Genomic DNA, 22,081 nt, shown 5'->3' on the forward strand with positions numbered 1-22,081 from the left:
AAGAGGCTAGGCGTGGGCTGAGGCTTGGTCCTGAGCACCTGCCTATGCCCCTGAGGCCCTCAGTTCCACCCAGCCCCAGGCTATACTATCCTGGCGAGAAGGCCCTGTCCTCACTTCTACCTGCATTTCTTAGCACAAACTGCAGTCATCAATGTTTTTTCACCTCACACCAGGCGTGATGCGCATTTATAGACCGAGATCTGGAGACTGTCCTGGGCAACACGGTGAAACTCTCAAAAGACAAATGTTACTCCCCAGCTGTTAAACATTTAATGTACGGTTTTCTTCACCCACTAAGTTAGAGGCTCATTGATTTTAGGATGAATTCATTTGTCATTGATTAGTTCATTCAACAGATCAGTGCTGGGGGCTGGGCATGGTGGTACACACCTGTCATCCTAGCATTTGGGAGGCTGAGGCAGGAGGATTGCTGCAAGTTCAAGGCCAGCCTGAACCACATATCCAGACCCTGTCTCAAAACAAACAAGCCCAAAACACCGCATACACAAAGAAAAGATGAGTGTTGTGGGTTTTATGTCTAGCTGGGCCTGGGGGTCATAGAGTCCTGACCCTCACTCCCCAGTCTGGTAGGGGTGGGTGTGCAAACTACATGCTTTGAGAGTGAGACACTTCACAGGTGCTGAGATGGTTAGTTGCAGAGAGAAAAGATCAAATGGAGAAATAGAAACAAGCTCCTCCCTTGCCTCTCACCCTGTGTGACTCCCATGGCGCTCCTTGATTGGACAAAGAGGGCCCACCTCCATGGGGTATCTTTTGCTCCAGAGTTTGTTCAAGAGAGTCCCCACACATAGGATACCACCTCCTCCTGATCTCTGCATCCGGCTGCCAACACTTTTAGGTGAGTTGTTTTGTTGTTGTTGTTGTTTTGTCTTTTTGAGACAGTGTCTCACTGCAGTTCAGGCTGGTCTTGAGCTCACTTTGTAGCCCAGGCTCGCCTTGAGCTCACAACGATCCTCCTGCCTCAGCCTCCTGAGTGCTGGGATTACAAGTGTGTGCCACCATGCCTGGCCCTGTTGTTTTTGAGAGAGGGCCTCCCTGTGGAGCCCAGGCTGGGTTTAAACTTGTGGCTATTGTCCTGTCTCAGCCTCCTGAGTGCCAGATTAAAGGCATGTGCCACCATGCCCACTGGGTTCAAACTTTAGACCCTCCTGCCTCAGCATTCCAGAGTGCTGGGATGATAGGTGTGTGCCATCACATGGTGCTGCTTATGTTGCAGGTTTTTTGTTTGTTTTGAGACAGGGTCTCGTTATATAGTTCAGGCTGGCCTTGAACTCACCATGTAGCCCAGGCTGGCCTCGAATTTGTAGTGATGCTCCTGCCTCAGCCTCTCCAGTGTTGGGATTACAGGTGTGTACCAACACACCCAGCCTGTATTTCAGTTTTCAAGACAGTCTATATCACTTTCCACAGGACTTGGAGCATTTTACAGTCTCCCCCTACAGCAGGATCTTCTTCTAATTTCCTGGTAAAACAGCCTACCCTGTGGGACTGGGAGCCTCCTGATCTACACCCTGTCCCCAATTTGTATTGTATTGTATTGTGTTGTGTTGAGTGCAGGCTGATATATGGCGCTCAATATAACATTTTAAAAAATGAGTGATTGCAGACCTGGGGATTAAACTGGTGACAACGGTTGTGGTAGCCAGGCGTGGTGGCACACACTTGTTATCCAGCTGTCCAGGGAGGCTGTGAGACAGGAAGATTGCAAATTTGAGGCCAGGTTCAACTACATAGCGAGACGATTTCCAAATTAAAAATTTAAAAAAATAGGCCGGGTGTGGTGGCGCCCGCCTGTAATCCCGGCACTCGGGAGGCTGAGGCAGGAGGATCGTTGTGAGTTCGAGACCAGCCTGGGCTACGAAGTGAGCTCAAGGCCAGCCTGAACTGCATAGAGAGACTCTGTCTCAAAAAAAAAAAAAAAAAAATTAAAAAATGGCTGGGGATGTAACTCAGTGTGAGGACCTTCTTTTCCATCCCCAGTGCGGCAGAAACAAAAAAGAAAATAAAAACTTGGAAAGATTGAGGCATTCATTGAGAGTCAATTGTGTACCAGGGCTAGGTGGTATTTATTTATTTATTTATCTGGGGTACATGAATTTTTTAGTGTGATCAAGGGACACGCATGGGTGTCCGTGGGTAGGCTTTGTAAAGAATACCAGCCCCCAGGACCTACTGTGACCCACAGAGGGCGCCATAAATCGATATGCCAAAGAATTACAAATAAGCCGGGACCCAGAGGCTTTTTTCAGTCAGGCGCGCCACGGACAGACTAGGCTCCCCAGGGCGCGTAGGGCTCAAGAAGGCAAGGGTGTTGCCGCGGAGGGTCAGGCACTGCCGCCCGACAGGGTCCTAGAAGACACAACCGGGGTACTCAGTGCCATGTAAACCTTTTTAGGACCCAGCGCATGTGTCCGTCGTTCACCGCGGCCAGGAGGGAGCCGGCGTTCTGAGCAGGCGCGCTGCAGACAACCCTTCCCGGAGTCCCTTGCGGCGGCGTCCCGGGGGCCTCGGGGGCCTCGGAGCAAGATGGCGGCAGTGGGGTCCGTGAGGCGCGGGCGGCGGCGACCGCGGCGCCTGTGAGGGGCCCGGGGGCCCGGGCGGCTCCGGGCCGGGGTCCCGCCGCGGGACGGACCATGCTACGCTCCACTGGCTTCTTCCGGGCTATCGACTGCCCCTATTGGGCGGGGGGTCCCGGGGGACCCTGCCGGCGGCCCTACTGCCACTTCCGACACCGTGGGGCCCGGGTCCCCGGACCCCCCGGCGGCGGCGGAGCGACGCCCCCGGGAGCAGGTAATGCCCGCCTGCCCGACTGGCTGGTTTTCCGGGGCAGCGTCTGGACTCTGACTCCGGGCTTGTCGGCGCCCTCCTTCCCCGCCCAGCCCCCTCCCCGTAGTGCTCCCGGGCTGCGGCGCCCCCCGCCTCTGGGGCCCGGACTCCCCGCCCGGGTCCTTGTGCACGCGGTGGAGCCTCCCCGAGTCTCCGCTTCTGCGAGTGTAAAGTGTAAACAAGGAGAGGACGTGTCTGCGGGGCTTGTCGTGAGGCGGAGTGACTGGCCACGGGCGGGCGCGCAGCCCCGGGCCGGAGGAGCGGGTTTGGAGGGCGGGCGCGACCCCACCGCGCGGGCCCCCGCGGGCTGCAGTAGTTGAGTCCGGGGAGTCCCAGGAGCGCCCGCTGTGCATCCAGCCGCTGTCACGCACACCTGGACGGGAAAGACGTCGGAACCCACCGGGCTGAAACGGCGTGGGGTGCGAGGGACGTCCCGCTTGTGGTTGGGCGGCCTGGACTGCGCAGTTGCTCTATCATGGTGACTGTTGATACGTTAGCAGCCTTGGTGAGAGTCGCCAGGGATTAGGCAGGGTTTCTTTAAGAAGCGTGGGACTTGAAGTGAGAGGGCAGGAACCCTGAGGATTTGGAGCGGAGCAAAGGAGGTTGACATCACAAGGATTGGCCTGGAGTAATTAAGTGTAGTGTCATTCAGACTCTCTGGCGACTCCCTCTTCCTCTTGGGAGTGACTCTCGCGTCCCACCAGGCCTTGTTTTTAAATTATGTATTGTTTTGAGACAGTGCCTTGCTTTGTAGCTCAGGCTGGCTTTGAACTTGTGACTATCCTGCCTCAGCCTCCTGAGTATTCCCATAACAAGCCTTCACCACTGTGTCTATCTAAGGCCCTGATTTCACATGTATTAGGTTTCCACATCTGATGTCAAATGTTCTTTGTCATGTTCTTTTTTTGGTCTTTTTGAGACAGGGTCTCACTATGCCGTTCAGGCTGCCCTCGAACTTATTTTGTAGACCCCCCAGGCTGGTCTCCAACTCCCAACGATTCTCCTGCCTCAGCCTCTCGTGTGCTGGGATTACAGGCATACACCACTACACCGGCTTCCTCTCATGTTCTTAAAACAGTGATTCTTGGCTGAGGATCTTCAGACTTCAAAAGTGGGGTAATTTTTTTTTTTTTTTTAAGATTTTTTTTTTTCTTTTCCGGTACCGGGAATTGAACTCACGACCTTGCGCTTGCCAGGCAGGTGCTGTGCCGCTGAGCTAAATCCCCAGCCCCTAAAGTGGAGTAATCTTGCCAGGGTTAGATCTCAGGCCTGTTTTTGTTTGCAAGAGAGAAGAGAATATGTTTCCAGCGTCGGTTTGTCTTGCCTTTCCTCCCTCCCTCTTTCTTTCTTTCTTTTCTTTCATTCATTCATTCATTCATTCATTCTTCCTGAGACAGGGTCTCACTATGAACTTTAGGCTGGCCTTGAACTCATTATGTATCCCTGGCTGGCCTTGAACTCTTGGGAATCCTCCTGCCTCAGCCTCCCAAGTGCTTGGATGATAGGTGTGTGTCACCAAATGTTTCCAGTTTTTGTTTTGGTTTAGCAGAACTAGTGATTGAACCTAAAGAGTGCTGAGCTACACCCGGAATCCTCCTTTTACCCTTTTTTTTTTTTTCCAGTTCTATTCTGAGACAGCATCTAAGTTGCCCAGACTGGCTTCCAACTTCCCATCCTCCTACCTCAGGCTCCTGAGTAGCAGGGATGATAGGTTTGTGCTACCATGTCTGGGTGTTTTTCCATTTCTTAAGGTTCCCACGTCAATTTGCCAAGAACAGCTGCAGCTGGAGCCAGTTGTCAGCAAAACCTTTGGTTCCATGTTACATGGGCTGCCTGTGGGGAGTTGAGAGTTGCATAAGAAGAGGGGTTCTCTCTCTGCAGAACCTGTGGTGGAGGAGGAAAGCACAGAGTGCCCTTCCCATCTCAGCCAAAGGTGGTGGGGCCAGGGAGCATCACCAGCTCTGGTGGGAATGGGGAGTGGCAAAAGAAGCAGTGCACATGGGAGGCTTCTTGGTGACTGGTGCTTAGCTCATTAGGCCCGTTTTTACCCTGTTGGAATGCAGTTTTTTCCTTTCCTTTCTGATGCTCAGGATGGAACTCAGGGACTTCGGCATTCGAGGCAAGTGCTGTGCTACTGGGCTACACGCCCAGCCCTTTATTATTTTGAGACAGGGCCTCACCAAGTTGCTAAGTTAGCCATCTAGACTGGGCTTGAACTTGTGATCTTCCTGCCTCAGCCTTCTGAATGGCTGTGCCATTATGCTAGGCTAGCAACTACTGTTTCTTGAGTTAATTTAATTGCTTATAGGCCCTATGTGTGATGTCCTGCACAAGCCAAGGACCGGCTGACTTCCAGGTTCCTGTCTGCTCCTTTAATGCTCAAATATTTATCTTTTTGTGTTTTGCTGTGTGGGGGATGGAACTGGGGCCCTCCTGTGTACTGGGCAGGCGCTTGCCACTGAGCCGCTCTGCAGCCCCATCTTGGTCAGTGCCTTCCAGCCTTTTCAGCTCAGGTGGGTGGATTCCTCAGGTTGCTTCTCCTCTGCCAAGTTAGTGTTTTGATGTCTTTTTTTGTTTTTTTGTTTTTGTCTTTTTGAGACAGAGTCTCGCTCTGTTCTCAGGCTGGCCCTGACCTCACTTTGTAGCCCAGGTTAGTCTGGAACTCACAAGGGTTCTCCTGCCTTAACCTCCCGAGTGCTGGGATTACAGGCGTGTGCCACCACGCCCGGCTGTTTTGATGTCTTTTGGTACCATAGAAATGGTCTCTTCGGGGCTGAGGATTTAGCTCAGCGGCATAGCGCCTGCCTGGCAAGTACGAGGTCATGAGTTCGATTCCTGGTACTGGGGGAAAAAAAAAAAAAAAAAAGAAATGGTCTCTTAGTTTTCCAAAGGACCACTTTTCGGAGTTCTTTGTTTAATGTCTTATGTACCCTCAGTCCCATGAGAACATGCTCCTGGCTTTCCGTACCCCAGCACGCCCACTGTGTTTCGTCTTTGCTGGTGAGAATGAGTGGCTTGTTCCTGTCTCTGGTTACTTCTGGTAGAGGGCTCTTTCTACCCAGGGGCAGGGCCCTGTCCCAGCTCAGGGGCTTCTCTACCTGCTCCTCCTCTGTGCTCACTGGACTGCCCCTGAGGAGGCCAGGGAGAGTGTGTGCAGAGTTTCCTGAGAGGCTTGGGAAAGCTGAAATGAGGTGTTCTTTGCCACAGCGCCCTGGACTCCTCAGGGTAGAGGAAAAAGCTGCTATTGGCTGCCTTACTCTGTCAGGTGTCAGTCCGTTTTGATTTCTGCTTTGGTTTCTGGGACCCCTGCTCTTCCCTGAGCACCTTGGTGTCCACTTTTGCTTCTGCAGCATATGATAGGGAAATAAACCCATGTTGGTTCGGCCTCTGAGGGGACTCCTAGGGGGCGATTGAGCGGTGGCTTCCAGGGCTGAGAGCAGAAGGGGGTGCAGGTGTGGCACCGGCGGCTGGCCGCAGGCACTCAGGGACCAGCCTGTGCTCAGCTTGCACATCCCCAGGCTCCACAAGCCAAGTGCAGTGGCGGGGAAACTGAGGCTGAGTGAGGAAGGGTATTTGTTTATACCACTGCCTGGCAAAGGTGGGTCTGGAGCCAGGGGAACAGCTGAGGCAGGAGGCAGGTCCCTCCTGGGGAGGACAGGGTGTTGCACTTAGGGTTAGGAGTTGCATGGGGCTTGGAGGGTGCAGCGATTGGCTCAGGAGATGGATGGTGAGGAGTACTGAGGGGCAGGTAGGATCAAGTACTGTGTTTAGGTCAGGGCTCAGCAGCCACCTTGAGCTGCAGGGCTGAAGGACTCGGCTTCCTTTCCTGGCTGCTGTCCCTGGACCTGCTTGGCTGTTTGGGCCTACCTGGGTGGTTAGGAGGGACCAGCCTGGCCTCCAAAGCCTGGCTTTCCCTGGTCTGGGTTAAACCTTCTGTGCGCTTCTTGTCTCAGTAGGGCAGTGGGTGAGAGAAGCAGTGCATGGTGCAAGGGTGAGTGTCAGGCTCCTGGCTGTTGTCCCCTTCCAGGTCTGCAGGTCCCCAGGAGCTTTTACCTGGAGAATCCTGTCCAGTGCAGGTGGGTAGTGGGGTGACAGCCATGAAGAAGATACACAGGTTTTCTGCCCTGGAGGCTGCCAGTGTCTGGTTCGGGGATCTCAGCTTGGTTCCTAATAAGGTTTTTTTTTTTTTTTTTTTTGGTTTTTCTCCGGTACCGGGAACCGAACTCACGACCTTGCGCTTGCCAGGCAGGCGCTTTTGCCGCTGAGCTAAATCCCCAGCCCCGGGGATCTCAGCTTGGGATACGGGCCCAGCTGGAACTGATCAACAATTGTTCTAGGTGGGACTGCATGGGGCAGTGTTGGTGGCATGGATTCCAGGCAAGGAGCTCAGTAGGAGGTCTGAGTCCAGTGCACAGGGCTTTCTAGAACCAATAGGATTTGGAAAGGCAGGAGAGAGGGAGGGGCATTCCTAGGCAAGGGTGGGTCTGAGACCAGGCTGGTGCAGAGGTATACAGAGTGATAGCTTTTGAGCAGCTGGCTAATGCCGAGGGCCTGGGTGAGGCTGGGGCAACTGGCCTTAAGAGTTTTCTAGTCCAGTGCAGGACTGGGCAGGTGTCTGTTCCTTCTGGCCCCTTAGATGCAGGCCCTGTGGGCTCCTAATCCCTGCCTGGTTCCCACAGCACACACTTGACAGGCTGTGTCTGTGTCCTGTGCACCATGATGGGGAGGGTTGTCCCCATTTTACAAATGAGGAAGCTGAGATCCAGAGGCCAGTTTCTTGCCTGGCATGTGGGTATGTAGGGGGTGGCAGTCAGGCCCCGCCCCTGCCACCAGGACCCCTGAGCTGGGAATACCCGATGCCCAGCATGGGCCAGGCTCCCTGTTGGAGTTGAGTGTCCCTTGTGCCTCTGGGAGCTTCAGCCCAGGACTAGGAGAGTTCAGGGAATGGATGAGTTTCCTTCCTCTGTACGCTGACTGGGAACAGGGGGGCATGGCATGGTGACAGGCAGTCTTGCTGCCTCCCCTGGAGCTGGGGATTGCCAAGCTTCCCCAGGGCTGGTGCTAGCAGGGGCAGTGCCCACCAGCACGGTGTCTTTCAAACCGAACAAGTGGCGCCTTCTGTGGGCCAGGTTCTTTTCTGGGAAACAGGCAGCCACGTGGGTTCCCCTTCCATGGCGGAAAGGCATGATTGTGAAGGAGTCCTACAGAGGGGGTGTTGTCCTTGCAGAGGCCTGGCTGGGGTTGCAACGGCCTGAGGGTGCTTTCGCTAGCTGGGGGTCAGTGTCAGGCCAGCTGGTCCCTCCCTGGTCTAGGGAGCTTAGACCCGTGGGAGGATCAGTTCCACTATGGACTTTGGGGCAATGATTCACTGTGGGGAGCCACCCTGGGCACTGTAGGGTATGGGGCAGCACTCTAGTCTTTCCCTACTCAGTGACATTGCATCCCCTGTCTAACCCCCTTATGACAACCTACAAATAACCCCAGAAGCTTCCAGGTGTCTGATGAGCAGCATTGACCCTGACTCTGCCTGAGAATGCTGGTCAGGGCAGCTTCCTGCTGAGCCCACTCTGTTTCCTTCCTAGTCCCTTCCCTTTCTGGAGCTTCAGGCCACCAGTCCCTGCTCAGGACACAGCTTGGCCCTGCCCAGGGGAGGAGCCTTCAGCTGGAGCTCAGCTCTGGAGTGGGTGGTGGTTCTTTTGTTCTGTTGTTCTGATTCCTAAAGATGGAACTAGAGGAGAGGTGCTGGGTTTCTAAGGCAGTCACCTTTTAATAGGCGTGGCAGGACTGTCTCCAACTCCCTCCTCTGTGTGGCTTGGGCAGCAGTTGGTCTCTGCTAGTGATCTGCCCTTTGCAGAAGCTGCCACTGGATGGGTCCTTTGTATGAGGTGCCTCAGTTCACCCACCGCTTCATCTTTAAAGCACTTCTAACTGGACTGGAAGTAGTGTTCAGTTTAACAGCACTTGGCAGCACAGGAAAACTGCTACTTGGCCGTGCATGGTGGTGCATACCTGTAGTCCCAGCACTCTGGAGGCTGAGACAGGAGGATTGCTATGAGTTTGAGACCAGTCTGGGCTACATAGCAAGAACCTGTTGCAAAAAACAAAAAGCTACAATGCACTTAAGCTGAGGTGGTTCCCTTATCTAGGACCCTGGCTCTTCGCCACATACGGTGGTGCATGCCTCTTATCCCAGTGCTCTGGGAGGCTGAGGCAAATGGATCATAAGTTTGAGGGCAGCCTGGGCAACAGTGACTTAGTGAGATCCAGTCTGAAAATAAAAAAATAAAAATAAAAAGGACTGAGAATATAGCTCAGTGCGAAGGTTCAGAGTTAGTGAGATCCTGTCTAAAATTCTGAAGAGGGTTGGGGATATAGCTCAGTGTGAAGGTCCTGGGTTCCATCTCCAGTAGGGGGAAAAATAAATAAATTCAGAATCAAAACCACAGGAGAAAGTAAGACTAAAAAGGACAGAAGTTAGGAGATGGCTGGTCAAGGCCCAAGATGGGGTGCCTCTTGAAGAGGTCTCTGACCCCCTGTCCTGTCCCTGGGGCCCAGGAACTCTGGGTCTGTGCACACCTCATGCGGAAGCAGCACCTGTGTGGGCAGTTCCATGGTGACTGCCCCATGGGCACCAAGGTTCTCCAAAGCAGCTTTAAGGACAGCTGCAGTAGTGGCCAGGTTTCTTTTGAGCCTTCTCTCTGCTCAGCTTGCTGGGGAACCCAGAACATGGGTGCCCTGGGGTGGTACCAGGCTTGGACAAACACAGCCGGCCTTAGTGTCTTCTCTTTTTTTTTTTTTTTTTTTTTGGTTTTGGTTTTGGTTTTTCTCCGGTACTGGCAACCGAACTCACGACCTTGCGCTTGCCAGGCAGGCGCTTTTGCCGCTGAGCTAAATCCCCAGCCCACTTAGTGTCTTCTCTTAACACCTGAAGCTGGCCCCAGTGTTTTGCTGGGGCCTTTCTGTTTAGTCAGCACTCAGTGTGTACCTGAGGGAGCAGACAGGGAGAGGGTGGTAGGTATGGGGGCAACAGCACAGGCCAGACTTGGGAGAGCAGCTGGCACCTAGAATTGCAGGGAGGGAGGCGTCAGGCAGGCAGTTACTGATACGGGTTCTGAAGGGTGAATAGGAGCGTTCTGGTGCAGGAAATGGCCTTGGGGCTCACTACTCAGTATCTGGGCAGAGATACAGACACTAAAAGACTGGGTGTTTTCACACTGAAATTCAGAGAGGCTGCTTGGGAGCTTCCAGGACCCCCAAGAAGGGAAGACAAGGCAGCCGCAACCTTGCTGCTCCCCATGCAACAACGGCTTGCTGCCGCTGTGCAGGCTTGTTCTCTTCCTTGTCTAGCACAGGCCCCAGAGGGTCACCGTGGTGGGTTTCCTTCCTGTGTCCCTCCCCCAAGTCCTCCCTGTGGCCTGTCCTGGGCTACTGTATTGAGCTGCTGGTTGTGGGGAGCCAGGGCAGTTCCTGAGTGACAGGGAAGTGTCTTCTGGGGGGTGGTGGGACCAGCATTGCTCCAGGCCCATCCTAACTGTGGCTCATGAGCCATCCCTTTGTTCTTGCAGATAAAAATCCAGTCACCTGCGTCTGCCTCAGTCACCACCCCACCCCACAGTCCATGTGTCAGGAGGGGTACCATGTGGCTTGCAGTGAGAGGCCAGGTCTCACCCCACTCCTCCCTGCTGTGCTCCAGCTGTGTGCTGGTGATGGCCAGTCCTGCAGGGAGGGTCTTGGAGGGTGGCCTGGAGGAGGTGGGCTGAGGAGGAGCACATGGCGCTGAGGAGAGCAGGCGGACAGGCGGGCTGCAGCTGCCCCCTGCGCGCTGCACTTCTGGGCTTCCGGGTGAGGGGAACCAGCAGTCAGAGTGAACGAGGGGCCAGGCGAGCCAATGGCGAACCCACCCATGTTACCCCAGCTCCTACCCACTGTATCAAGCAATAAAGTTGCTGATGCCCACATGTGACCCTGGCGTGTGACACTTTCTTAGAGGATACTGCGCCCTGTCCTGGGAGCAGCCTGGGAAACCTTGGGGGTGGGGACGCCAGGTGGGGGTGAGTGGCCCAGGATGGCATCCTCACCTGGAAGTGTGCCCTGGGAATTGGAAGTTCCTGGGTCAGGAGAGGGAGGACTTTAGAGTTGAGCTTGCTCTATTTGGACCATGAGCAAAATTCCCACCCATCCTGACTGGTGGGGAGAAGCAGTGCAGAGAAAGAGAAAGGCTGTGTCCACCCCTGGAGACCCTGGGACTCCCAGCCCGTCTGGCCCTTCACAGTCCAGCATTAGACAGGCTGGTGAGCCCCTGTGTTGGCTGCACCCTGATCCTCAGCGCCAGCATCGCCCTCTGAGCGATTTGATGGCCTTCTTTGGGCTGGGTGTGGAGGGGCAGCCTGGCCACTGGTGAAGAGTGCCTGCACAGGTCTGTCTGGCCAGAGTGCTGATTCGCTGAGCTTCCCAGGTCGATTTGGGAACCTCCTCCAGGATTGAGCCATGAGTTTTGCCCTGCCTGGGAGCTTTGGCATTGGGCTGTGGGGGTGCCCTGAAACCTGGGAAGGCTCCAGCCAGGCTCTGATTCCTTCAGGGCAGGGTGGAGGGGGATATGGTCCGGGTCACCAGGACTTGAGGGAGGCTGGTGTACATCTGAGGTTCAGTGCGCCCCTCCCTGGCCTGTGAGTACCCATCGGCTCAGGTCTGTGGTCATCTCCTCAGGTGTCCGGGGGACTCCAGGGTCCCGTGGGGCTCTCCTCCATCTAGAATGAGGGGCCGCATCCGCCTAGTGAGGCTAGGTCCTGGGATCTGGATTTGCAGGAGTAGGGATGGAGGATATCCTGTGTTCCCAAGGGTAAGGCCCCCAGCAGCAAGACTTAGGCTTGGAAGCATGGATGACCCGTTGTGGGGTCCTGGAACTACACTCCTATCCCCTGGCTGTAGCTTTTGCGGGCAGTGTCTGCCCAAAACCTACTTCCCAGCCTAGATGCTGCTGGGAATATCCTTTTCTACCTTTGAGTCCTCATACCATCCAGGTGGCTGCCCAGGTCTGCTGCAGGCCTTGTCGCTCTCCATCCTTGTGGTTTTGTTTTGTTTTGTTTTAAGACAGTCTTGCTACATAATCCAGGCTGTTTTGTTTTTTTTTCCCCAGGCTGTTCTTGAACTCACTGTGTAGTCCAGGCTGGCCTTGAACTCACAGTGATCCTCCTGCCTCAGCTCCCCAGTGCTGGGATTGCAGGTGTGCACCACCACACCCAGCCCTTGCACCACCGCACCTGGCCCTTCCATTCTTGTGACTGTCCTTGTGTCTGTCACCTGGGCTGAGGGCTTTATCAGAGCCTGCAGCTGGATCCAATGCCTGTGTGGTCTCTTGGGCTTTATCAGTCCGTAGACCTTGGGGAGAGGCTAGGAAGACAAGCAAGTAGGGTATGGGTCGTGGGTCTGGGAGATCTCGCTGGAAAGACCTGGAGCCTGAGGGCTGGCAGAACTCCTCAGGCCTTGCCTCTCCTCTGGGATGTGGGCCAGGCATTCATTCCACCTGCATGAGTGCTGGCACCAGACTCCTGATCATCCCTGCGCTCCCAAGTCCGGCTGGACTGCAGTAGGCATTGTAACAGGAGGGCGGGGAGGGAGGTGTGGGTGCTGGAAGGAAGGGGTGGGGGGTGCTGGGGCTTCTGGAGGAAATACTATCTTCTCGCAGGTAGCCAGTGGTTGTGGGCTGTGCTGCCGGGCACCACGGGCCTGTGGAGAGACCTGCACCAGGCCCATGGAGGAAGCTTGTTCTTCCAGGCCACACAGGCTGGGCCAGTGGTGACCTTGGCGGTGACCTTGGCACCTTGATGTGGGAAGACTAGGGAAGAAGCCCGAAGGAATGTCCCTCAGGGCACTGCCAGGGAGGCTCTGTGGCCTCCTGGAGATTGCTGGGGTTTGGCAGTACCCTCCCCTCTTAACGTAGGAGAGGCTGAGATTAAGGCCATCATTCATGGAACACAGGTTTTGGGGACTTCCAGTCAGCCGAGGATGTGTGTGCCACCCCATTTCTTTATTGTTTTTTTTCTTTTCTGGTGCTGGGGTTTTGTGCATGCTCTGTAGGCACTCTACCACTCAGATCTCCAGCCCCTTTTAAATTTTTTTTATTTTGAGAGCCAGGCATGGTGGGACATGCCTGTAATCCCAGCACTCAGGAGGCTGAGGCAGAAGGATCACCATGAGTTCAAGGCTACTCTGAGCTTCCCCAGTGCTGGGATTACAGGTGTGCGCTACCATGCCCCGCTTATTTTTTTTTTTTTTATTTTGAGACAGGTCTTGCTAAGTCACTTAAGTTGCCCCAGCTGGGCTCCAATTTGTGATCCTCCTGCTTCAGCCTTCCAGTAGCTGCAATTTACAGGCAGTCAGTATCACTCCCAGCTGTAAATCCTTTTTCTCAAAAACAGCCACTTAATCTCTTTTACCAAACATATACACCTGGCCCGGCCCCTGAAGGAACCCCAGTTGGCTCCATTCCATCTAGATTAATTTTCCAGTGGTTGGAAGGCACCTTCCAAAGTCCCCTAATAGGCCCTTCCCACCTCAAGATACTCCTTTTTTATTTATTGGTGTGTGTGTGTGTGTTCTTGGGTATGCTAAGCAGGTGCTCACCACTGAGCAGCCCCAGATCCTGATGTGCCCCCACCCCAAGAGGAGGATGAGCCCCCACCCCAAGGGGAGGATGAGCCCCCCTAGAGGCACCAGCCACAGGGACATGCAGGACATTTTCCTGGGGAGGCTGTTCATCCCTGAGGTCCCCAAAGGACTCAAACTTCTGAGGCAGGGTGGAGGGGGGCAGGCAGCCAGGTGAGTGACCTGAGGAGTGGCAAGAGCTGACACTTTCCACTTTGGGCCCCACGCCTCCGGTCACCTGGAGCCCATCCTGGAGCCTGTGTGTCCAGTTCTGAGCTGCAGGAGGCGGACCCAGGGCCCGTGACTGCTGTGTGCTCGACCTGTGGATCAGTCTAGGCCAGAACTCCAGCTCAGTAGCTGACAGAGCGGCTCAAAGGGGATCATGGCTGACCATCTCAGGTGCACCAGGGCAGTTTCTCTGGTGCAGCCTTCCTGACACCCTCACAGCACTGTCCTTCGTTCCTCCAGGGCTCCGGGAGGGGCTGACTGCACAGATCCCCGAGCATCCCTGCCCTTGCCACTGGTTGGGGCTCCCCTGGGAGTGCTGCCCAGCCATCCCTCCAGCTGGAGGCTAAGGCAGGTTCCAGTGCCCTTACTTGGCTACAGAGCAAGCCCCTTCCCCACCCGGGTCCATGGCCTCTGCCCCGTGGCAGGCAGCCTCTGCCCTGTAGAGCAGCAGGTACATTCCTTCCTGAAACTCCTTCCTGGGTGGGTGGTTTTGGGTGACATCTTTGTCCTGACCCAGGCGGTGGCATCTTGCAAAACCCAAACACAGGACACATCACCTCAGTGGCTGTGAGAACGGCTGGAGGGTGACTCCGGTGGCCAGCACTGTGCTTGGCCTCACGTGCGCTTGGCCTTGAGGACTGGGCTTAGAAGCAGAGCTTCGGGCCTTGATCCGCTCCTCAGGCACCTGGTGCGCACAGAACTGCCTTCCTCCTGCTGGCCCTGTCCCCAGGGTGCCAGCCCGAGCCTGGAGCACACCAGCCCACCAGCACATGCCCAGTAAGTGCCCCTCTTGGGTTCCCAGGTGGCCCTTACCTGGGGGCTGTCCATTCCTACTTGGCCCAGCCTCACCTGCACACCAGGTGGAGCAGGGCTGCTGGGCTTCCTGACCCCAGCCCTCAGCTGTGAGATGGACAGGGCAGGCCTCCCTCTGAATGGACAGGGATGCGGTGTGCTGGCCTGTCAGTGCTCCTAGACAGTCCCACAGGTGGCACTGGCAGCCTTGTGGGCTTTCTCTTCCCCTCCCCCCTGTACCACACAGCTCGGGCCGAAGAGTAGATAGAAGACTTGTTTCTACTTTTTTTTTTTTTTTTTTTTTTTGTCTTTTTGAGGCAGGCTCTCGCTGTGCAGTTCAGGCTGGCCTTGAGCTCATTTTGTAGCCCAGGCTGGTCTCGAACTCACAACGATCCTCCCACCTCAGCCTCCCCAGTACTGGGATTCCAGGTGTGCGCCAATATGCCCGGCATTGTTTCTACTTTTTAAATACAGGTTTTAGCCTGGTGTGGTGGTATACACCTGTGAGCCCAGCACCCAGGAGGCTGAGGCAGAAGGATTGCTGTGAGTTTGAGGCCAGCCTGGGTTACATAGTTGAAGATCAGCCTGAACTACATAGCACTACCCTGCCTCAAAAATAAAGAACAAAAATAAATACAGTTTTTAAAATGGGCACAGTGTGTGGTTCCAAGCCGGTGTCCCCTCTCTGTGCCACAGTTTCCTGACTAGCCACATCCTCTGCCCCATCCCTTCTGCAGATGCAAGCCTCTGGGTTTGCTCTGTACTTTGTATGCCCAATGAAGTTGCCCCAGATCCTGCAGTTGTTTGCTTGAAACTGCAAATCACTCATCTCACAGTCTGGAGGGCAGAAGTCTACAGGCTCGGGCAGCAGGGCTGCTCCTCCCTAGGCTCCGGGGAGAACCCAGGTCCCCATCCGCACTCTTAGAGGTGCCGCAGCCCTCGGCTTGTAGCCCCTTCTCCATCTGCAAAGCCGGCAGCAGAAGTCTTTGTTGGCTTCTCACCGTCCCATGCCTGCTCAGGGGGACCCTGGGTAATGTTGAGCCCTGGTGATCAGGATGACCCCCTCTTAGGGTTTCCACATGGTTCCATCTGCAGCATTTCTGTTGCCACATGAGGTGACATAGCCTCAGGCTCCAGGCGTCAGGGCAGGGGCTGTTTGGGGAGCACGTTCTGCCTGCACAGTCACATCTTGGGGAGCAGCTTGGGAACCTACTGGTTCCTCCCACGCTGCACGGGGACTGGGCTGGAGGAGCCTCAGCGTTGCTGCTCTCCTCAGCATCCTAGGAGTGTGCACCACAGCTGCGCCTGTGTTGCATGGCCGTCCGCTCCCTGTGGGTATGTCTGCAGGTCCTCTGGAACGGTGAGGCCACAGACGCAGGGCTTCTGTAGAGGGGATCTGGTGATACACGAGCACAGATTCCGTGGGGCTGCCCCTGGACGTTACAGTGGCCTGTGGCCGTGACGTGGTTTAGGGCTCCTCCCGCTCGTGTTAGTTGTCTTCCAAGGACATGCTGTCCCCCCAGGTTCTGAGCACCTCGCAGAATAAGAGAACGTTGGTGAGGTCTTGGGGTGTGGCTCAGTCATGAGTGCTTGCCTGGCAATCTCGAGACACTGGGTTCTAGCCCCAGCACCCCAAGAAAGAAAGAAACGACCTGGTTATATTTGCTGTTCAGCAGCCCCCGAGGGGCCATTGTGGCCCGGTGGCATCTGTCCAGATCAACAGTTGATTTGTGTTCACAGAAATGCCATCTAAAGAAGGGAACAGAGGTACCATACTTTGGAGTCTCCCCCGTCCTGCTCCAGTGTGCCACGCAGCAAGGAAGCTTGGAGAAGGCGTAGGGCGCTCGTCCTTTCCAGCCCCAGTAGACCGTGTCTAGGTGTTGAGTGGGTGTACTGGGTTTCTGCAGAAGGCATTCAGTGGCACGGGCCGCCTCTGTGGAGATGAGTCTGCAGGTGCATCCTGGGGTCCTGAGTCTGCACGCAGAGTGAAAGGTGGCCGCCCTGATTGTTTCAGAACTGCTTTGCTGACAGAGCCCCTCGCATTTCTTACTGCCACTCTCAGCCCCAGAGAGGTCACAATATCTCATGTGGGTTTCCTCGGTGGCTTCGTGGCTGTCTCTCACCACCTGGTTGCCTATTCTGTCTTCCCTTGTCTGGTCTGTGGCAGTTTGTCCTTCTCACCCTTTTTTTCCCTTTTTCCCTAATGCTGCAGATTGAACAGGGCTTTTGCACTGAGCCCTGTAGCTCTTTTTTTGGGGGGGGGGTCTCTTTTGAGACAGGGTCTCACTATGGAATTCAGACTGGCCTTGAGCTCACTTTGTAGCCCAGACTGGTCTTGAACTCTCAATGAGCCTTTTGCCTCAGCCTCCTGAGTGCTGGGATTACAGGTGTGCGCCACCACGCCCGGCTCAATGTAGCTCTTTTTAATTTTTTGAGACAGAGTCTTATAAATTTGGACAGCCTGGGCTCCTACTTGAAGTCTGCTTGTCTCCAGAGTGCTGGGATGACAGCCGTGTACCACTGTGCCTGGCTTCCTTCAAGTCTGTGTGCCAAAAAAAAAGTCATCTCATGTGTTACAGCCCATTGAATGGGTGTGTGCTTTGCCTACTTGGTCCTGCTGAGTGGTAGACAAGTCTTTGGCTTCTGTTTTCCATGAGCTTTGCTGTGGGCAGCAAAGTTTGTGGGAGCTGACCCTTGTGGCATACAGCGCAAATCTTGGCTGTTCAGGAGGCTGAGACAGGACTATTGCTTGACTCTAGGAGTTCAGGGCCAGCCTGGGCAGCATAGCAAGGCCTGTAGGATACACTGGGTACAGGTAGCTGCTGGCCAGGTGGAGCCACGTGATCCATAGATGGTCTTACCCTCACGTCCACTCCCAAGATGGAGTCATCAGCCTAGCCTGGAGCCTCAAGCCCTGGGGCCTCAGTCCACTGGCCAAAGTAGTTCCACTCTGTACTGTCTCCACATCACTGCACTGTGGAATGAATTCATAGTGTGAATTCCGTGAGCCATTCCACAAAATCTTCAGGATCCTGACCTTCCTTCCTGCCCCTCTGACACCCACGTACTCCTCCAGTGCCTGTCTCTCATCCTCTACATGGGGCCTGGTAAGCTGGATATCTGCTTTGGCCTGGGACCAGTATTACAGCTCTTTCCCTGCAGATGCCAAGGCGAGGCTGGCCTTTAGCAGTACCACTTACCCACGCTTCTCTCTCCCTTCTAGGCCTTGGTTACGACCCATATAACCCTGAACTGCCCAAGCCCCCAGCACAGCGGGAAAATGGCATGCTGGGCTGCGGTGATGAGTCACGCTCAGACATCTTGGAGCTGGAGCTGGTCAACCAGGCCATCGAGGCCGTGCGCAGTGAGGTGGAGCTGGAGCAGCGGCGCTACCAGGAGCTCCTGGAGACGGCCCGAGAGTATGGAGCAGCTGAGCCCAGTGCCGGTGGGACCTCTGCCCTGGCACCCCGCGGCCCAGTTGCCAGCCCCTCCACGGGCCTGGACGAGGGCGCCTTTCCACTGGCTTTTACCTATACCCCTGGAAGCCATGGCCTGCTTACCCCTGAAGCCGGCTACCAGCCCACCCCACTGGCCCCTGCAGAGCCGGGCAGCAAGTACTCCCTAGAGTCTCTGGAGAGGGGCCAGGGCAAGGCAGGGGGTGCCCTGGAGTACGTTCCCAAGGCCGTGGGCCAGCCCCAGCGGTATGGCCGACCCATGGCCAGTAGCAAGTATGTAGTGGACAATTCCAAGCCGTCCACAGACCTGGAGTACGACCCACTTTCCAACTATTCAGCCCGGCACCTTAGTAGAGCCAGCTCCAGGGATGAGAGGGCAACCAAGCGGCCCCGGGGCCCCCATGGCAGCGAGCCCTACATGCCTGCTGTCAAGAAGCCCTGTGACCCCTTCAGTGGCTGTGACGCCAGGTTCTCAGACTCAGAAGATGATACTACCGTGCCCCCAGGTGGCGACAAGCCTGTCGTAGCCAGCGCCCCCAAGGCCGGGGCTGGCTCTGAGAGCAAGGCCACCGGGAAGCCGTCCTCCAGGGAGGGCCTGGAGCCTGAGGAGGGCAGCCTGCGGGAGACCAAGGAGATAGCTGTGCAGTATGACGTTGGGGACCTCGGGCAGTCCCCAAAGGACCTGGATGTGGTGCCCCCAGCCAAGCCCAGTTCCCCGACCAGGGCCTTGCAGGATGGGAGCTGCCCCAAGGAGGACAGAGCCAAGAAGAAGAAATGTGGGACTCCACCCACCCCCAGCCACAAGGACAAATCCCGGAAGAAAGACAAGACAAAGGACCGGGACCGAGGGCAGGCCCAGGATAAGTCTGGGCCGGATAAGAGGAGCTTGCTGGCCAGCAGCCCCCAGCACAAGGCTGAGAAGCCGAACGGGACCAAGAAAAAGCCATCTTCAGCCACTCCAGTGGCCAGCTCAGGGAAAGGGAAGCCCCACCACCCAACTACTGGGGGCCCCTGGGCCCAAGACTCTCATCCTGGCCCCCAGCAGCTGCCAGACAGGAGGGGCAGTGAGAAGGCTCCAGCGGGCAAGCTAGGGGAGCGCAAGGCCCGCTCGCTGGACGAGGGTGCCTCCCAGGATGCCCCCAAGCTGAAGAAGAGGGCCCTGAGCCATGCTGAGCTTTTTGGGGACGAAAGCGAGGACGAAGACACGGGCCCAGGGTCTGGGACCCCACAGGTGTGGCCCCCCACGCTCCCCAGCCTCAGTTCAGACTCAGATTCGGACTCAGACTCGGAATCCAGCCTGGGCGTCTCCGAGGTGCAGGTGCCCAAGCGGCTCAAGTCCTCTCCGCCACCTACGCCCACCCTCACCCCCACGCCCCCAGCCACCTCAACTACAGCCTCAGCCACCGCCACCACAGCCTTGTCCTCATCCTCCTTGTCATCCTCCTCTTCCCCGGGGGCCGAGGGAGAGTCTGAGGAGGACGTGGACTACTCAGCCCTGGAGAAGGAGGTCGACTTTGACTCAGACCCCATGGAGGAATGTCTTCGGATCTTCAACGAGTCCACCAGCGTGAAGACAGAGGACAAGGGCCGGCTGGCGCGGCAGGTGAGGGGCGCCAGGCAGTCACGGCCATGGGGTCCACTGCTGGCCCTGCTGCTCGGGGCTGTGGCAGTGGCCCTGGCCTGGGGACCTTCCATCCTGCAGCTGTTTCCAGATGCCTCAAGCCGCAGCCACAGGTGGAAGTTCTGTCTTCAGCAATGGCCTATTAACTCGTTTAAAACTCAGGAACCCTTGGTGGCCGCCTGCTGCCCCCCTGCACCCTGTCCAGAAAGAGGATGTGGGCTTACGGCCCACCCAGCCGGGTCCCGAGGCAGCCAGCGTGCCGACTGACGTGCAGACTGACCGTCCAAGGGGTACCGGGCCCCACCCACCCTGCCCTGCTCCTGCACCCCTTCCTCTCCCCCTCCCGTCTTCTCCCTTCCCTCTAGCTCCTCTCTCTCTTTTCTGCTCACTTCTCCCCTAGTCTCTGTCCAGTACTCTATGCTCCCTGCTTCCCCTCAGCGTTAGGGAGCCCTGGCCTGCTCAGGACATCCAATACCCATCTGGGTCTGTGTCCAGTGTGCCCACATTGGCCACCAGAGGGAGCTCTCCCTGAGTAGAACTGGACTCAGCCTGTTCCCTCCAGATCTGGCCTCCCCTGTCCTGTCTGGAGTTATCTCTTGCCCAGGCTGGGAGCAGGAGAGGTGGAGCCGGGCCCACTGGCAGAATTTGCAGCTCCTCAGGCCTGGGAGGTGGCCCAGGGCCAGGCCAGGCTGGTGCTGGGGCCTTGGGCTGCAAGGTTCAGGCAGTGGCTGGCCCACCTGTTGTCTCGGGTCAGCAGGGTTCCTCCCACTATGCACAGGCGGGTGGTTTGAGCCTGGGAGGAGGGGGCGTGTGTGCTGGTGTCAGGGCGCTTCGGCCTGCAGATGTCTGTGCTGAGCAGGCGTGTGTTTCAGCCCCCCAAGGACGAGAAGAGCGAGGAGAAGGGGCACGCGGGCCTGACCACCCTGTTCCCGGGGCAGAAGAGGAGAATCTCACATCTCGCCAAGCAAGGCAAGGAGGTAGGGGCACCGATTTTAGCTCAGGCACTGTCCACCCCCGTGGGGGTGAATTCCTTTGCACATTATCCTGCACCGCCTGGGTCCTGTGGGAGGAGTGTGGCCCACCAAGTCTGCCTTCAGACTGTCCACAGCTCCGCAGAAGGACACAGTGGGAAAGAGTGGTTGTGCTCCTGGCCCTGGTGAGCTGTGTGGTCTGGGGCAGATTGCCTACCCTTGCCTCCCTTCTGTGCAGCTGTGGGGGGCAACGAGCTAGCACTGGAAAGGAGGGGCAGAGCTACCCAGAGCTCTCATTGACTCAGTCTCTAACCTTCCTGGGGGAGGGGCTGGAGTTTCTGGGGATTGGGTTAAACACAGCCTTAGGGAGGGTTTGTTGATTCCCTCCCCACCCTACCTCTATATCAAGCCTGGCCTGGGCATCCAGGGCAGAATCGGCAGATGCAGACCATGGCCTTGTGCTGCTTTCTGCCATGGAGGCCAGAAGCTCACAGTGTGGCCAGGGGGAGGGTGACACACACAACCCAGGAGCCCCTGCTGCCTTGCTGCCCACCTCTGCAGGGCTCCCATCCCTGGGTGCTCCAGACACACAGCCAGGTCCCAAGACTTGTCTTCATCCAGGTAGAGCCCCCGAGGAGGGGCCCGGCGACAACCCCAGCCCGGCTCCCAACCGCGCAAGAAGTGTGCTACCGGAGGGCCCAGCAGGCACAGAGGGAGTCGGCCAGCTGGCTACAGGCTGCCCCACGACAGCCAGAGAAACTCGCCTCTGTCCACATCTCTGCCCCCGGGGAGAAGAGGAGGATCGCCCATGTGCCCAACCCCCGCTTGGCCACGGGTGAGTCTACCGAAGTCTCCCCCACTCCCAGCCCCTGCGGCGGGGGGGTGTCCCAGCAATGTTTCTTGTTGAGTACAAGGAGAGACAGAGCCCAAGGTCGCTGGGCAGCTTCCCTGCACCGCCGAATGGCCTTGAGTACTGTGCAGGGGCCCTTGGCGTGCCTCTGTGCAGTGGGGTCGCCCTGACCATCGAGAGGGTCCTGTGCCTGGGCCAGCTGCCTCCTCTGCTACCTGACCTAGGTATGGCTTCCCCTGGTAAGGTGTGAATAGGGAAGTGTGGCCTCTACAGGATGGAGCTAGGTTTTTTTGTTTTTTGTTTTTGGTACCTGGAACTGAACTCAGGACCTCATGCTTGTGTTTTGACACAGGGTCTCACTATGTAGTTTGGGTTGGCCTCAAAAGCGTGGCAGTCCTCCTGCCTCAGCTTCCCCAGTGCTGAGTTTACAGGCATGTGCCACCATGCAGGGCTTGTTTTTGTTTTTGTGGTACTATGGATTTAATCCAGGACCTTTGCATTGAGCTACATCCAAACCCTTTTAGAATTATTTTTGAGACAAGGTTTATCTCACTGTCCTTTATTTGTTGTTTTGTTTATTATCTTGGTTTTTTTTTTTTTTTTTTTTGGTCTTTTTGAGACAGGGTCTCGCTATGCAGTTCAGGCTGGCCTTTGAACTCACTTTGTAGCCCAG

General features: G+C 56.3%; 1 protein-coding gene across 1 annotated transcript in view; it reads left to right on the top strand.

The window, feature by feature from the left end:
• Positions 1-2,513: 2,513 nt before the first annotated feature.
• The window catches only part of Rexo1 (REX1, RNA exonuclease 1 homolog), a 25,528-nt gene continuing 5,960 nt past the window's right edge, over positions 2,514-22,081 (top strand). The window contains exons 1-4 of the mRNA XM_005405946.2: positions 2,514-2,811; positions 17,735-19,569; positions 20,460-20,564; positions 21,180-21,393. Coding sequence (XP_005406003.1) covers positions 2,655-2,811; positions 17,735-19,569; positions 20,460-20,564; positions 21,180-21,393 — 2,311 coding nt within the window. The 5' untranslated portion in view covers positions 2,514-2,654. The remainder of the gene's footprint in view (positions 2,812-17,734; positions 19,570-20,459; positions 20,565-21,179; positions 21,394-22,081) is intronic.

This window comes from Chinchilla lanigera, unplaced genomic scaffold (genome assembly GCF_000276665.1).
Source record: "Chinchilla lanigera isolate Chin_1 unplaced genomic scaffold, ChiLan1.0 scaffold00094, whole genome shotgun sequence".
NCBI classification, from domain to species: domain Eukaryota; kingdom Metazoa; phylum Chordata; class Mammalia; order Rodentia; family Chinchillidae; genus Chinchilla; species Chinchilla lanigera.